This window comes from Alosa sapidissima, chromosome 8 (assembly GCF_018492685.1).
Source record: "Alosa sapidissima isolate fAloSap1 chromosome 8, fAloSap1.pri, whole genome shotgun sequence".
In the NCBI taxonomy this organism is placed as follows: Eukaryota; Metazoa; Chordata; class Actinopteri; order Clupeiformes; family Clupeidae; genus Alosa; species Alosa sapidissima.
The window spans coordinates 23,409,876-23,424,735 of NC_055964.1; the positions used below are offsets into that span (position 1 = coordinate 23,409,876).

The 14,860-nt window shown below is 41.2% G+C and overlaps 2 protein-coding genes across 4 annotated transcripts in view; one reads left to right on the top strand and one right to left on the bottom strand.

Annotated features, from left to right (window-relative positions):
- LOC121715726 (protein unc-13 homolog B-like) overlaps positions 1-9,304 on the bottom strand; it is a 30,695-nt gene extending 21,391 nt beyond the window's left edge. Inside the window, exons 1-2 of the mRNA XM_042101623.1 lie at positions 9,188-9,304; positions 5,498-5,527 (exon numbers count right to left, since the gene is read on the bottom strand). Of these exons, the coding sequence (XP_041957557.1) occupies positions 5,498-5,527; positions 9,188-9,209 (52 nt within the window). The 5' untranslated portion in view covers positions 9,210-9,304. The remainder of the gene's footprint in view (positions 1-5,497; positions 5,528-9,187) is intronic.
- Positions 9,305-11,909: 2,605 nt separating this feature from the next.
- Positions 11,910-14,860, top strand: part of LOC121715429 (protein FAM214B) — a 20,400-nt gene continuing 17,449 nt past the window's right edge. For all 3 annotated transcript variants that reach the window (XM_042101150.1, XM_042101149.1, XM_042101153.1), the window contains exons 1-2: positions 11,910-12,304; positions 13,884-13,938. The gene's annotated coding sequence lies outside the window, so the exon portion shown is untranslated. The remainder of the gene's footprint in view (positions 12,305-13,883; positions 13,939-14,860) is intronic.

Consider the following 14,860-nt stretch of genomic DNA (forward strand, 5'->3'; position numbering starts at 1 on the left):
TAGTTACCGCGGTTAGCTACAGTATAGCCTATTTTAATTGCTTATTGCTAAAATTGTGGTGCATTAGATGTTGAACTTCACAACCGTGTGTTTTGGGCTGTCATTTTCAACATCTACTCTTTCCTGCAGCCCTATACAATTTGGCTAATTACTTTTTCCATCGCATGGATAGATCCCCCCTCCAGACTAAGGACACTCCGTTACTCGCTTCTGGTTTCAAACGCAGCTCAACGCTGTTCTAACGCAAATCGGAATGCCAGCAGGCCGTTATCGACTCATTATTTTATGGTGCAGCCACCAACGCGGTAAATAACGGCCTGTCCGATCAAGCTCTCAAAACTCTCGGCCCATGGTCCTCCGACGCCTATCACTACGCTCTCCCGTTGAATTTGTTCGTGTGGTCCTGGCTATAGGGTCCCTCATCTTTAACACATTTTTTGGGGTGTATGGCGGAATCCTGCATGACTCCTGCCTGCGCAGTTGACTCCTGCACGATCCCGCAAATCACTTCAGGACCCTGGCCAGAGACTTCGCCAAACATGCTTTTCTATTATGCTATTATAGGCTATCTGTTCGCAAATTACGGAATGTGAATTAGTGAAATGGCGTTTACAACGGAAGTTTGGGAGGAGCATAACAGAATTTGCCACGCCTCCTTCTTTAATCAGTAAGGTTATTTATTCGCAGTCTACCTGCTGAAATCGCATCATTGACGTTACTCCGCTCGCAACCCACCACCTACCCTTACGCCTCCCGTCTTCCATAGTTAAAGAATAAAGGGGTGTATGGCGGAATCTTGCACGACTCCTGCCTGTGCAGTTGACTCCTGCACGATCCCGCAAATCACTTCAGGACCCTGGCCAGAGACTTCGCTAAACATGCTTTTCTATTATGCTATTATATCTGTTTGCAAATTACGGAATGTGAATAGAACTATTGAACTACTAATTAGTAAGTAGAGATCAAGGCTTACTAGGTCATTATTAAAATTATATTAAGAATAAAGGCCTAATTCGTCATGAACAAGAAATTTGTGAATACACGCCTAACAAATGATTAATGTTGCCTTACAAGTCACTAATACAGGCATTAATTAGGTATAATAAAGTGTTACCAGACAACTTTATGAGCAACTCACATTATAAAATGCACCATGACATGACTGACATCACATGACACAGCCATAAATGTCTAAACCGCTGGCAACAAAAGTGAGTACACCCCTAAGTGAAAATGTCCAAATTGTGCCTAAAGTGTCAATTTTCCAGCACTGCCGTAACCCTCTTGGGCATGGAGTTCACCAGAGCTTCACAGGTTGCCACTGGAATCCTCTTCCACTCCTCCATGACGACATCACAGAGCTGGTGGATGTTAGAGACCTTGGGCTCCTCCACCTTCCGTTTGAGGATGCCCCACAGATGCTCTATAGCATAGGTTCTCAAAGTGTGGCCCGGGGGCCAATGGCGGCCCGCGATAACTTCTGATAACATCGGTAAAACTGTACAACTGTACTGTGTGCTTTGAAAAGAATGAATCTCCGTTTAGTGGTGTTTCGTGTGTGTGTGATTAGTGTGTGCTTCATCTCACTGTGTGTTCATTGTGTGCTGAGTGTGTTTCACTAATTCACGGATTGGGATAAATGCAGAGACCAAATTTACCTCACGGGAGCAAAAGACTATATATACTGTATACTATAGGGTTTATGTCTGGAGACATGCTTGGCCAGTCCATCACCTTTACCCTCAGTTTCTTTATCAAGGCAGTGGCCGTCTTGTAGGTGTGTTTGGAGTCGTTATCATGTTGGAATACTGCCCTGCAGCCCAGTTTCCGAAGGGAGGGAATCATGCTCTGCTTCAGTATGTCACAGTACATGTTGGCATTCATGGTTCCCTCAATGAACTGTAGCTCCCCACTGCCGGTAGCACTCATGCAGCCCCACACCATGACACTCCCACCACCATGCTTGACTCTAGGCAAGACACACTTGTCTTTGTACTTCTCACCTGGTTGCTGCCACACACGCTTGACACCATCTGAACCAAATAAGTTTATCTTGGTCTTATCAGACCACAGGACATGGTTCCAGTAATCCATGCCCTTAGTCTTCAGCAAACTGTTTGCGGACTTTCTTGTGCATCATCTTTAGAAGAGGCTTCCTTCTGGGACGACAGCCATGCAGACCAATTTGATGCAGTGTGCTTGGTCTGAGCACTGACAAGCTGACCCCCCATCCCTTCAACCTCTGCAGCAATACTGGCAGCACTCATACGTCTATTTTCCAAAGACAACCTCTGGATATGACGCTGAGCACGTGGCGAGGCCTGTTCTGAGTGGAACCGGTCCTGTTAAATCGCTGTATGGTCTTGGCCACCGTGCTAAAGCTCGGTTTCAGGGTGTTGGCAATCTTATAGCCTAGGGCATCTTTATGTAGAGCAACAATTCTTTTTTCAGATCCTCAGAGAGTTCTCATGAGGTGCCATGTTGAATTTCCAGTGACCAGTAGGAGAGAGTGTGAGAGCGATAACACCAAATTTAACACACCTGCTCCCCATTTACATCTGAAACCTTGTAACACTAACAAGTAACATGACACCGGGGAGAGAAAATGGCTAACTGGGCCCAATTTGGACATTTTCACTTAGGGGTGTACTCACTTTTGTTGCCAGCGGTTTAGACATGAATGGCTGAAATGGTGTTGAGTTATTTTGACAGGACAGTAAATTTACACTGTTATACAAGCTGTACACTGACTACTTTACATTGTAACAAAGTGCCATTTCTTCAGTGTTGTCTCATGAAAAGATATAATACAATATTTACAAAAATGTGAGGGGTGTACTCACTTTTGTGAGATATTCTAAGTAACAAGTGATTACCTATCTCTGCAGTGTGCTTAGCATAAAGCAAATGATATGGTCAGCTTCCAAGCCATGCCTTTTGAATAAGTACTTATTATGACAATGTAACATTTATCAAGTAGTGTGACGAAATGTATTCCTTATTGTTTTGATGAAATATATAGCATTCAGTACACAACTAAATACTACATAAATCAATTTCCTAAAGAATGCATTACTCTAATGTACATCATATCACACATTGACATCATGTACATTGACATGACATCTAAATAAAGTCGCCCTGTGAAATGATGAATTGCACTATATTGCTAATTCCTAAATCTATTACACCATATAAACTTCCACCATTATTGTAGAAAAAACCTTCAGAGACATGAAGCATCAATTAAATCCCAAGGTAGAGTAACATTTGCCTCCTGGCACCTTGATAAACCAGTTCACTCAGTGCATCAAACTGGGCCGACACACATGTTCTTGTCTCACTAGAGTTGTAGGTTTAGTGATGCATTTGAAAAAGGTCATTTCTCCTCTTTAAGGATGGTTGTGTGTAACTCCTAAATGAAGAAGGCCCATTTTGTCTATATGTTCATCTGAAGGGAACCTGCATCCTCTGTGGTAAATACACACTGGCTTTGCTGAGATGACACATCTGTATCCCCCATTAATATGCAGAATAGGTCTGTGTAACTCAACTAAACTCTGTTTTTATGCAATGACTGTGTTCATACTGTTTTTTATGCAATGGGTGTATTTGACTGTGTGTGTTTATGTATGCTGCTAATTCTGTTTTATATGTTTCTATTTATTCTTTTATTTATTCTTAAGTAACACTAGCACTTAAATTATATTTTTATAGACTCATGAATGATGCACTGATGGGAAAGCACTTTAAATTTCGTTGTACCTATAACAATGACAATAAAGACCTATTCTATTCTGAAACAGCTTCCTATGAGTAAACATGAAAACCAAAGGCAACCACAAGACAGGAACGTGTCCTCCAAAAGCTCAGTGCATCCAGCCAACACAATGCAGGTTACATCGGTGCTGTGACCCAGATGGGACTGAGGGGTGTGAGTGGACGAGTCTAGTCTGTAGAATGTTGAGTAAACCTCTTTCCCAACACTCTAAAGGTGCTATGTTGAGTTTTTTTTTCAGTTAAAAAAAACAAATGACCTAGAAACATCAACATGTGAATGAATGTGAAGGAACAACCTTTTTGACATAATGTCAAAAACACCTAAGCTCTCTATTACCCAGATATCCACTGAAGTTAACATGCAAAGCAACTATGCAAAGCGTCGGCCCAGTTCTTTAGTGATCTCACTTTAAAGTTTAGACCATGTGTGGCACTGAACATGCACTGCAATGCAAGTCAATGAAGAGTGACGTGTGGCTGGACAGAACTCCACATAGCTCCTTTAAGAGTCGTGCCAGTGACAGACGTCTTCTTTGCTACCACGGCCAACTCCCAATCGGAGGTGCTGCAAGTTCCCCAGCACAGGGCTGAACCACTCAACTACATAGGTCCTTCAGTAATCTCATAACCTGAATTTGCCACTGTATCATGAACACTGGTAGAGTGTTGGTGTCTGATCTGATCCATACATGGCATGCAGAGACTCAGATATTATAGGGAAGGTAAGGTAACTTTATTCATATAGCACATTTTTTTTGCACAGAGTGCAACCCAAAGTGCTCTTTTATTATTATTATTATTATTATGCTTCCATAGCCAATTCCTCCAGGAGTATGGGGACCAAAACAGCCACAATAAGGACAGCTGTGGAATTAAAGGAAGCAATCGGACAACTAGTTCATTATTATATATTTTCTGTTTTTTTTATTTTTTATGAGATAACAATATTTGAAAGGTCGGGGTCCAGCTGCCAACTTGGCCATGCATTACATGCCGGGTAATAACTTGCCATTGGGTAATGTTTGTCATTCAAAAAACAGACACAAATGCATCAGTTCATCATCCCCTAAAGTGCAGGCCAGTCATGGACCAAAACAAAGCATCTGGCCAGCCTAATCTTTCCTAATGTTTGCCCTCTCTCCAGGTGCACCTTTGGAACACAATGACATTGTTTCCATGCCAGCATTACACTGACACAATTTCCCACATTCTCTGTACGGGTGCAACACAGAACGCAATTTAAGAACAACAATACATCAAGCTCCATATAAAGACCCTTTCCCATTTCCCATCAAGCATTTAGACCGATTGAATGTCCCAAGTTCATCACGAGTTCATGTCCCAAATTTGCCTAAAGAGAAGTGAGCAAAAAGCCTGTTTTGGCGAGGCCCCTAGCCAGGGTGCTGAAGTGCTTTGCAGGGATCAGGCAACAATCTATTGTGCAGGTAGGAATAAAGCAGGATCTATTGCTATACCCCCCATTCTATTCCTTACCAAGGAAGTGGGAGGTGCGAGGGCCGAGGGAGGTTGTGGGTTGAGAGTGATCATCCAAGCAAATGCCACAGCTTGAACAGGTAGTCTGGGAGTAAGTTCCCTGACAGAGTATGATGCTACAGGCATGGCATATACATGCTACATACAGTATAACTCAACAACACAATATGCTAAAGATTTCAAACTAACCTGAAGGAAAGGTTAAGTATGCTGGTTATCTTACCTGGAGGTCCTTCAAGCTTTGCTTTCTTAACTGAAAGAAAGAGAGACATAAAGACATGAAGTTACTTGGACATTCAATCTTTTGATAAAAAAAACAGGTTTCTTTTCCAAATAAATACCATGACAGGCACTTTAGTTACACAGACCATAACTGAATGACATTAAAGTTATTGCTACCTTTATTCCCTTATCTACAAATTGATCCATTAAAATGTTGTTCTTCATGCAAATCTCAAAAAGATGTTCAGCACTAGCTTCTCCCACAGCTATAATTTAGAAGGCGGAACAGAAATAGCACACTAATAACACAGTCAAATATTGATGGTTCTACTGAAAGCATTGGGATCAACATGGCTGCACCATCTCTCAGTAATGAGGTGAGACACAAACACAATCTCAGGCACCTTTTTCTTTTGGCTGCTCATCAAGTGTTGTCGTGTTCAAATTGACTTTCTCAGACTCTCAGGTATGTCCACCTGCGAGTGAAAACCTCAGCACCGCACCTACAGTCACCCACTAACTGACACTAAACACTTGTATTGCTCCCCATTAAAGTAATGCGATGTAGGAATTCCACTTTTTGTCAATTTTTAACAGACTGAGTGCCCATTTCATGCTAAGGGGGTACCCAATTTGTCTAAAACTGACAAAAAATGTCACGCTCCAGCACAATGCAACAACAATGTCCCATAGTGCAATACCAGGTATTCTGGGCACACGTTGGCAATGTCAAAGACTCCATTCTCCTTAGTCAGTGTGGCATCAAAATGAGTTTGAAACACAATGGGCCATTTCAGATGACTGAACCACAGGAATAACTTTTTATTATTGATTATTAAATATTTAATGGGTGAAAAGCACAGCGTCTTCAGAGTCAAAAAAAGTGTTGAAAAAAAGTGTGCTTCGAGTTTACTCTGTCTCGACCATCTACACTGCCTTGTGAATGATATATATGTGTGTATGTGTGTGTGTGGTGTGCTAAAGGGGCTGCCAGATCCCCTTGGAAATTATCCAATTACAGATGTGGCCCAGAGACAGAGAGGCCTGGGCAGCTGAAGACAGCTCACTGTGGGGCAGAACGGAGATAGTGGAGCTGATCGAGGACACTCGCCAACCCCACACTTTAATTGGCAAATGTACTTGCAGTGTGTGTGCTACTTTTAATTCCATGTTCAGTATGTCAGTTGGGTCCATGAGAGAATGAGTGACCGTGATAAATGGAGGTAATAAATGAAAAGGAAAAAGAAAGTTTGTTTAAAAATTAGATTTTTGATGAAGTTCACGGAAACCAGATAGCCTATATTTAAACAAGACATGCTATAGCTGACAACTGACAGACATGCTGTGAAACTCTCCGCATTCAGACAATCAAAGTTATGGACATTTCTTAATATCTGGCATCCGGAGGGAAAGCCTTTGAAGAGAAAACAACACAGAGATGAAGATTATGGCTGTGAGAGGTGATTCAGGTCGTTGTTATGGTCAGTGGATGTCAACCAAAGTGAAGTACTTGTACTTCTCACAATTTGCAATGGTGGCCAAAGGTGGGGAATATAGGATGAACTCAAACATCAAGGCTCCCATCATAAAACATCCTCAACTTGAAGCCAGTTGCATTTGCCTTCATTCATGCATTCTTTTTTCATTCACTCAGTTAATAATGATAACGGTAAATTGTCACCAGTTTTAGGGGCCCAGAAACAGGTATGACTAATCCACTGAAAATGGACCCTGAGAATTTCATAACTGGTAGCTTTTACAACACCTTTTACAATGCACAAGCTAAACTACTTACACATTGAATAAGGGGAGATGTGTTAGGACTCAGTGATCCAGTGAGATTATTAAATAACACTAAATGTAATCTGCACCTGAAAAGAAGCTCTTAGTAAAAAAAAAAAAAAACATGATTGAACTGCTACAGACAGTCAAATGACATAAATCAGAGTGCAGACATGGGAACCTTGGGGAAACTACTCTGACACTGGGAGTCTGCGCTAGAGGCTGAACAAGTGAGAGGGCTCAGACAGGAAGTGGGATTGTGTCGCTGTGTTTGAGTGCGTCCCGGCCCATGTGAGATGCGCACAGCACAGCACCAGATGGCCGGAGGATTACACCCCCCCCCCCCCACCCCCTCTGGCCCTGCGAGTTTGAATCTGTACTGCCCTGCCCGACTCAAGTGCCCATTACAGCTCTCCAACTCACCGCCACTTTCTCTCTCCATCCATCTCTCTCTCTCTTTCTGTCTTTTTCTTTTTCTCATAAACACTCAAACATGCACACTCACTCACACACACACACACACACACACACACACACATCTACTTCCCCCCTCAGAGTTATTTCCACTTCTTTGCATGTAAAATGCAGTTTACGATTTGATTTCAGTTTCACAAAAGGTTGGTAATATTTGCCTGTGCTCCCCTCCATGCTCCTGAAGCACCATGTTGGTTGTCCAAGATTGTTTATGGCTCATTTTGTCAGTGTAGAATTGTGACAAGCAATACAACACACTATATAACCCCTAGAATACACACACACACACACACACACACAAGTGCTTTGGGATACTTAGGAATAGAACATTTATTGGCTCGGTCATCATAATGGTCTTAGGAAAGTGAATGGGGGAGTTCTGTAACTCCTTTCCTCTATAACCAGCATAAAGAATAAAACTAATGTTTTTTTCAAGATCCATTCTTCATTCATATTTAACTTTCCAAAATGACTAACCATTTCAGAGCTGCATGGGAGGTAGCTTAAAAACAGAGTTTTTTGTTGGTTTGTTTACAATATGAATTACCATTACAGTACACCCACTGTGTTTAAGTGGTCCACTTTTAAACAAGATATCAACAAAACAGTCAACATTCATTTTGCTGTCCATCCAGTGTGTGCACTAGTGTGTCTGGTGTTTGTGCACAGTTTTGGCTGGTGCCAGTCCTCAGACTGACCCAAACACTTTTCAGCCAGTGAACACATTGCCTCAGGAGCACAGAGAATGGAGGGGTTGATTGGCTTTTCAACTCAAATATTAACAACCTTTCGCCAGAATCGAAGACTGCACCTGCCACTGTCAGAGAGGACTTTTGAATCTTGCCAGTTCAAGCCACACAAAAGACACTGAATGGATGTTGACACTTTTGACAGGTTCTGAGCAGGCAGCCTGCATGCCCACCAAAGCCGACAGAGGAGAGATGAACCATTACTGCATAGGGGGGTGATTGTGATTGATGTATAGCTAAGGAATGTTGATGACAATATTACAGATCTGTCATTTGAATTGGATAGGCTTTATTCCCATAAGGAAACCTCGCTTATGCTATTGCAGAATTTACTAGTTTGGTGTAAGAATATGTTCATGCATGAGACTTAGGCAATGTCTCATTTTAGGCTACTGTCAAAGATATGCATGAGACTTAGGCAATGTCTCATATTAGGCTACTGTCAAAGATTCTTATAGGGTTATAGTGTTAAAGGTGTGATAATAAGCTATTCTAAATAGCTAGATCTTAGCAACAGTCTTTAAATTGATTCATATGTGAGACCCTTAGCCTGTTAATAATGCGATTAGCATTTCAAAGTATCTATTGCACACTTTAAAAAAGTATTGCACATTCTATCTATTGTAGGCCTACTTTCTTTGGGGTAATATTTTTTTTCTCAGAATAGAAAAGAAAAGAAAACCCACCTCGGACGCACAGAAGGGACATTTCCGCGAGTGTTCAAAGCGCTGTTCACGAGTTCAAAACGGGACACTTTCAACGAGCATAAATCCCAACCGCCTGTGGCATCTCCGCTTACATTTCTCCGTCCACCTGAACCATTAAATCGTGAAGAGCTAAACAAGGAACTGAGAAATTACATGTTGACATTTCACTTTGACGCGACGGTCCGCTTATAATAACGCCATGATGAGAGTGAAAAGTAAGGATTTACTAGTGCTCCGAGGGATGGGGTTTATATTGACATTATTGACATAAAGACCTACCAATACAAGCCTGGCAAACATGTAAGTAGGCGGTTCTTAATCACAGATAACCAATGGGAGTTGTTTGAGAAGGTGACAGGTTCATGTCCAATTCGAACAGGTGGCAGTGAGAGATCCACAAAACACCTTTAAATAAAAAAAAGCAATATTTTTGTATAATCAATTTGGCTTGTACATTATGGCCCAAGACAAATATATGAACAAAATATTCAATACATTTGCAATTATAATGGAGTAGAAGGCCTAGTCTAAATTCTCATCAGTTTGAATGAGGCATTTATGAGGCTTGATATTGCTTTTTTATTGTCGGAAACCGAAAAAAATCCAAGATCTTCTGGTTTGTAAGTCCTAAAACATTAAACATCCCTCTTCTCCCTTAAAAACGTTTTATGGGCTTTTGCACAGACTGGACACAGACAGTCAAAACAAGTATTGCCTGTGTCAGGTCTGTATGTGAGTTTACAACTGAACAACTGTACCAACTATAGGCTACTGCCCCTGAGAAAGGCACGACATGAACCTCTGGTTAATGAAATGGCACCATCTGGTGGACATTGCAGTATCAGAAAGTCTGGCAGACTTTTAAAACTATGCTAACTCAGGCTTGGGTCAATAGAAGCATTAAAAGGCATCAGTTTTTTTGGTTGTTCAAAAACACATATTTAATCTGTTTTTACTTTTGAAGCCTGAGACCTCGATCCCCAGATTCCCACATTTTGATATCTACAAGTACAACTTTGAGCAATGTCTCAATGTCAAACTGACTACACAAGTGATTAAATAGGGATGTCTCGCAGAAAATACTATGTCAGTGTAGCTGCTGTATTTTCAGATAATTCGTTTTCATGACTGTCTCACATTCAGGCATCATATTTTACATCTTGACCTAAACAGACAACAGGGCTATGATAATATGTCTGTTATAACAGTCTAGCATTTTAGGGAAACTGTGCAAAACCTATGCACCCTGCAACAACACATTTAGTCATTTAGTTATCAACACATGTAGTCATCCATGTGACCACTTATGAAGATATTATAGGCCTAAAGTAGTTTCTCGTGGCAACACCACACTCACACTGAAGAAAGTGTCCAGACACCCACATTTGTGTATCAGAAAAAGATTGCTGATTGAATAATGTACAACACGTCAGTCCAGGTCCAGATGTTATAACAGTCATAAAAAGAATTGCACAGATTGATTGGATTTTACCTCTTAAAAGTGAACATGATATGGTATTAGGCAAAACTGCCCAAAGTTAAACAAAACAGGAGTCCCAAAATAAATAATCTTAGATTATCCAGATACTTTAAAGCTGAAAGGGAGCAGAAGAGCATGTTCTGGGTATAGAGATTGAATTAGAATATCTGAGGAATCAAAGCAAAATAAAAATGAATCGAATTAAGTGAATTCTCAGTGGCAACTGGACAGGCTGATGTGCAAAACAAGACTTGTGTCGAAGGAAATGGCCATTATCACAAAACAGAGGTAATCAGGATGGATGCAAAGCATGTTCTTTACCCAAACAGTTTAAAAATGTAGGCTATTATTTGAAAACACAGTTGGTGTGAAGTATGTTTTGTTTTGTTTCATTTTTCAGTATCACTTGTGTTACCTTTGGAATTGCTTTTTTTTTTTTTTATCTAGGAATAGACACAAATGTAATTAAACAACTCACTACAATATAAATCATGGCAGTTGTTAGGGTAGTAGGCCTAAGTTGTGAAAAAATTCAATATGCAACTAAAGCAGACATGCCTCTTCCTAGTTTCAGCTCAGGAGAAGTAATAATTTCCCTGAAGCACAGAAACAAAATGATTGAGATGTACACTTGAATGTATTATCCTTCAATGCCTGGGAACCCTCATTAATCTATTAAACGCCACCATGCAGACTAAGCATTAGGCCTGCGCTTGGCTACGAATGCCAGAGGTTGGAGATATCAAGGATGGCATTAGGCCTACTGCATTGTTTTGGATGACACAGTTCTTGGAAATAGATGCAACATTGTATTTTTCATTTTAACATGGTCATACGTTACATTGTCTTATTACTAGGATTCACTTGTCAAACTGTAGGCCTACTAGGCTACTCTGTAGCGGAGAATATTTTCCTGGCCACTATTTCAGTCTCGATATGGCTTTGAAGACTTCCTCTTGCTGTGAAGGCCTTCCTCTCTGTTCGAGCTGAGACTGGGACAAATAGCACGTGTACTGGGCGTGTTCAGTGAAACGCCTCCTTAAAACAAAACCAATGATATGGCTCTGCGTCAGAATATATTTACTCCATTCTAATATATCCAAATAAGGCATTCATACGATGATTCTATTGGATGTCTCGATCCAAACAACGAATCAGATTAATGACAGATCTCCAGCTGTACGCTAAACCCGCCCTCTGTGCATTTTTCAGTAGACCCCGGAAGCATACTTCTTTAAAGAGATAGCATAATTTTCATAGGGCGAGGGCTCAGAGGAACAGAGAAAATACCAAGGGGACAAGCCTTTACTGCTGTCGAGAGTGACATTACAGAAGAAAGGATTTTTCACACCATCACTTACTATCAGAGCCATCGATATTTACGAATATTTCAGGCGACATCCCAACTCGCTGACGATAGGCCTACATTGTTGTTAAGCTTGTTGGAATTTAAATACTGACAGTTCAGTTGTTATACATTCGATCGAGGCAGCAGCGACCAGTCAGTCTACCAGAACAAAAATATAAGGGCAAACTTGCTACAAAGGCGGTGGGAGTGCATTACGGTCTTAATCAATGTATTGCATTCGCGATTTTGACCTCGTCTGATATACCCGGTAAGTGGTGGCTTCTATCACCGTTTGGGTGAATGTTTTTTGTTGTGTGTTTTATGTCTTTATACGGGTTTCCCTTTAACGTAACTGTCTAGGCCAGACAGTGCTTCTCAAAGTAACATCTTTCGCAATATAACCTAGCAAATGTCACAATAAAAAGACACTTTTTCGGTGCCTATGATCAGCTACATAGGATCCAGATAAGCCTAAATCAAGTAGGCCTAACGTTAACATTAATCTCTATAATGTCATGCAACCACCTTGAAATCTTGAATCTTAACATTAACCGTTGGTCGTGCATAATGCGTTGACTTGGCTAGACGGATAGCATCTATAGGATCAGATTGAGGCATTGGGTAGTCTATTATAAATGATAGGCTAAGTTAAGTTATAACATTATGGGGTTTTTTTCTCGTCAAACAATGACAGGCCGATGTGGTCGCCACCAGATCTGCAATATACGCTACAACATAGTCCTCACAATGGGTTTTACTTGTACCCATAGCCTGCTATTCATACGCAGGGGGCGTTTCTTCGCTTTGTCTGTGACTATTCTACATTCCTGCAACACCGTTGCAGCCTTACATAAAGACATAGCATGCTCACTTATTTGTCTGTTTGCAGTGAATAATGTAGTGCAATGATGTAAAGAAGCCTATTAATTAATTCGTAAACCAACGTCCTTTCATGAAAGGGTGTGTAGGCTACAATCCACGCTGTAAGCCTTAACCTTGTGCATAACTGATCGGGGATTTAACTAGGAGCCTAAGGTTGTCGTCCTTAAGTTAATTCGAATGTTCTGCTGCCATATCATAATCCTCGTTTTGTACCTTATCCTAATTATGGTACTGTACTGAGTGAGCATGGGCCATACCCACAAAGTCATCGCCAAGGCTGTATTTGCTTTGTGCATGAAGAGATCTGACCGTCATTGAAGTAGGCGTGCAGGTTCTTGGATGACCAGAACACCTCATGCATGGAAGACTAGTCATTACTAGTCAAGGCTACAAAGCCTCTCCCATTGTCCTGTAAAACAGGAGAGCTTTTTATTGATAGTCTATCATGATGACGTCGAGCTTATAAATGATTTGCTTCTCTTGAGTAATCCACCATAGAGGGTATTTGCTGGTTGACTGAGTGTGTGTATTCTTGAAAATACTTCTTGTTGCTTCACATGAAAGTAAAAGCCTTACAAAAATGTGATTGCAATCAGGGTAAATAATAATGCTTCTTAGAATGGTAGCCTATTTTAGTAGGCATATGCCACTGAAAACCAGCTCTGCCCCTTTTGTTGAAAGGGTGGTTATTCTGTTTCAATGGCCATACATCTCGTTATCTTTGTTTGATAATGTCCTGTTGTCATGCATTAAGAAAGAGCATTTAGTCTAATAGTGATATGACCCAAACAATGTACCACTCTGAATACCAAGAGTCCCTTATGGTATTTTCTCACCTGTGTATGGTTCAGTCAGTATCACTGTGTACCTGTTCTTGAATGTACCTAATCTGCCTTGGTTGGATAAGTATGACCCTCAGACTCATGTGCTCCATTTTTTCCTTCCATCTTTGCCAAACACACCAGGACTGGCCATATCTGAAGAGTGCACTGAACCTATTCCATTGATCAGTTGCTTTTGGTAAGTTGTAGCTCTTTACATTTCTTTACATGTGAACAGGTATACAATCACTAAGCAATTGTATAGGCCACTGCATCTTTTATAAGACAATGATGTAAAATAATTTGATCCTTATGAAACCTATACCTTTAGCCGAGATAGATGGAATCTCATTTACAATGTTTAATCTGCATTTAATCTCATTGAGGTGGATAATGCCACAGCCTCATAGCATGCAAAGCCCTAAAGTCATTCTCTAAATGGAAAGCGCAGAGCCTCTATTCTCTTCTCATGTTCCTCATCATGAATGTTCAAACGGCACACAAATTGACTGGGGTGAAGGGTCTGACTGACTGCTTATGAGATGCTCATAATAAAGCCCTTTATGCCGTTGGAGACAAGACATATTCAGACAGTCTGTGTCTCAGATGTGGACACACACTGGGCTTCCTTACTGCATTCATCCCACAGCCAGGCAGCAGTAGCCTACATTATTCTGCCTCAGAGTCACTCAAGCAGTTGTGCAAAGCAGAGGCCTTTAAAAGACTCTCATTTCCCAGGGCATGCATGCCAACACTGACCCAATCCACTGTCAGGCATTAAAGTAGGAGAATGTGCAGGGTGGTTTGTGTATGTGTGTGTGTGTGTGTGTGTGTGTGTGGGGGGGGGGCATTCTGTTTTTATCTTGAGAAATCTCAGTGGATTTGTTCAGATGTGATGGGCTGACCTTACGAGTGGCAAATGCTAACTGAAATTGGTCGGAAAGCCTTTCCTTTAAACTCAACAAAGAAGAGCACTGACATGCATGTGGTCTGTGGGAGAGACTGTGAGAGTCTCTTGTCTGTCTTTGTATGCCCCTCCTCCCCCCCCCCCCCCCCCCCTCCCCCTCCTCTCGTCTCCTCTACCAGTGAACTGTGTATGTGTATGGGTGTGCGTGTGAGAG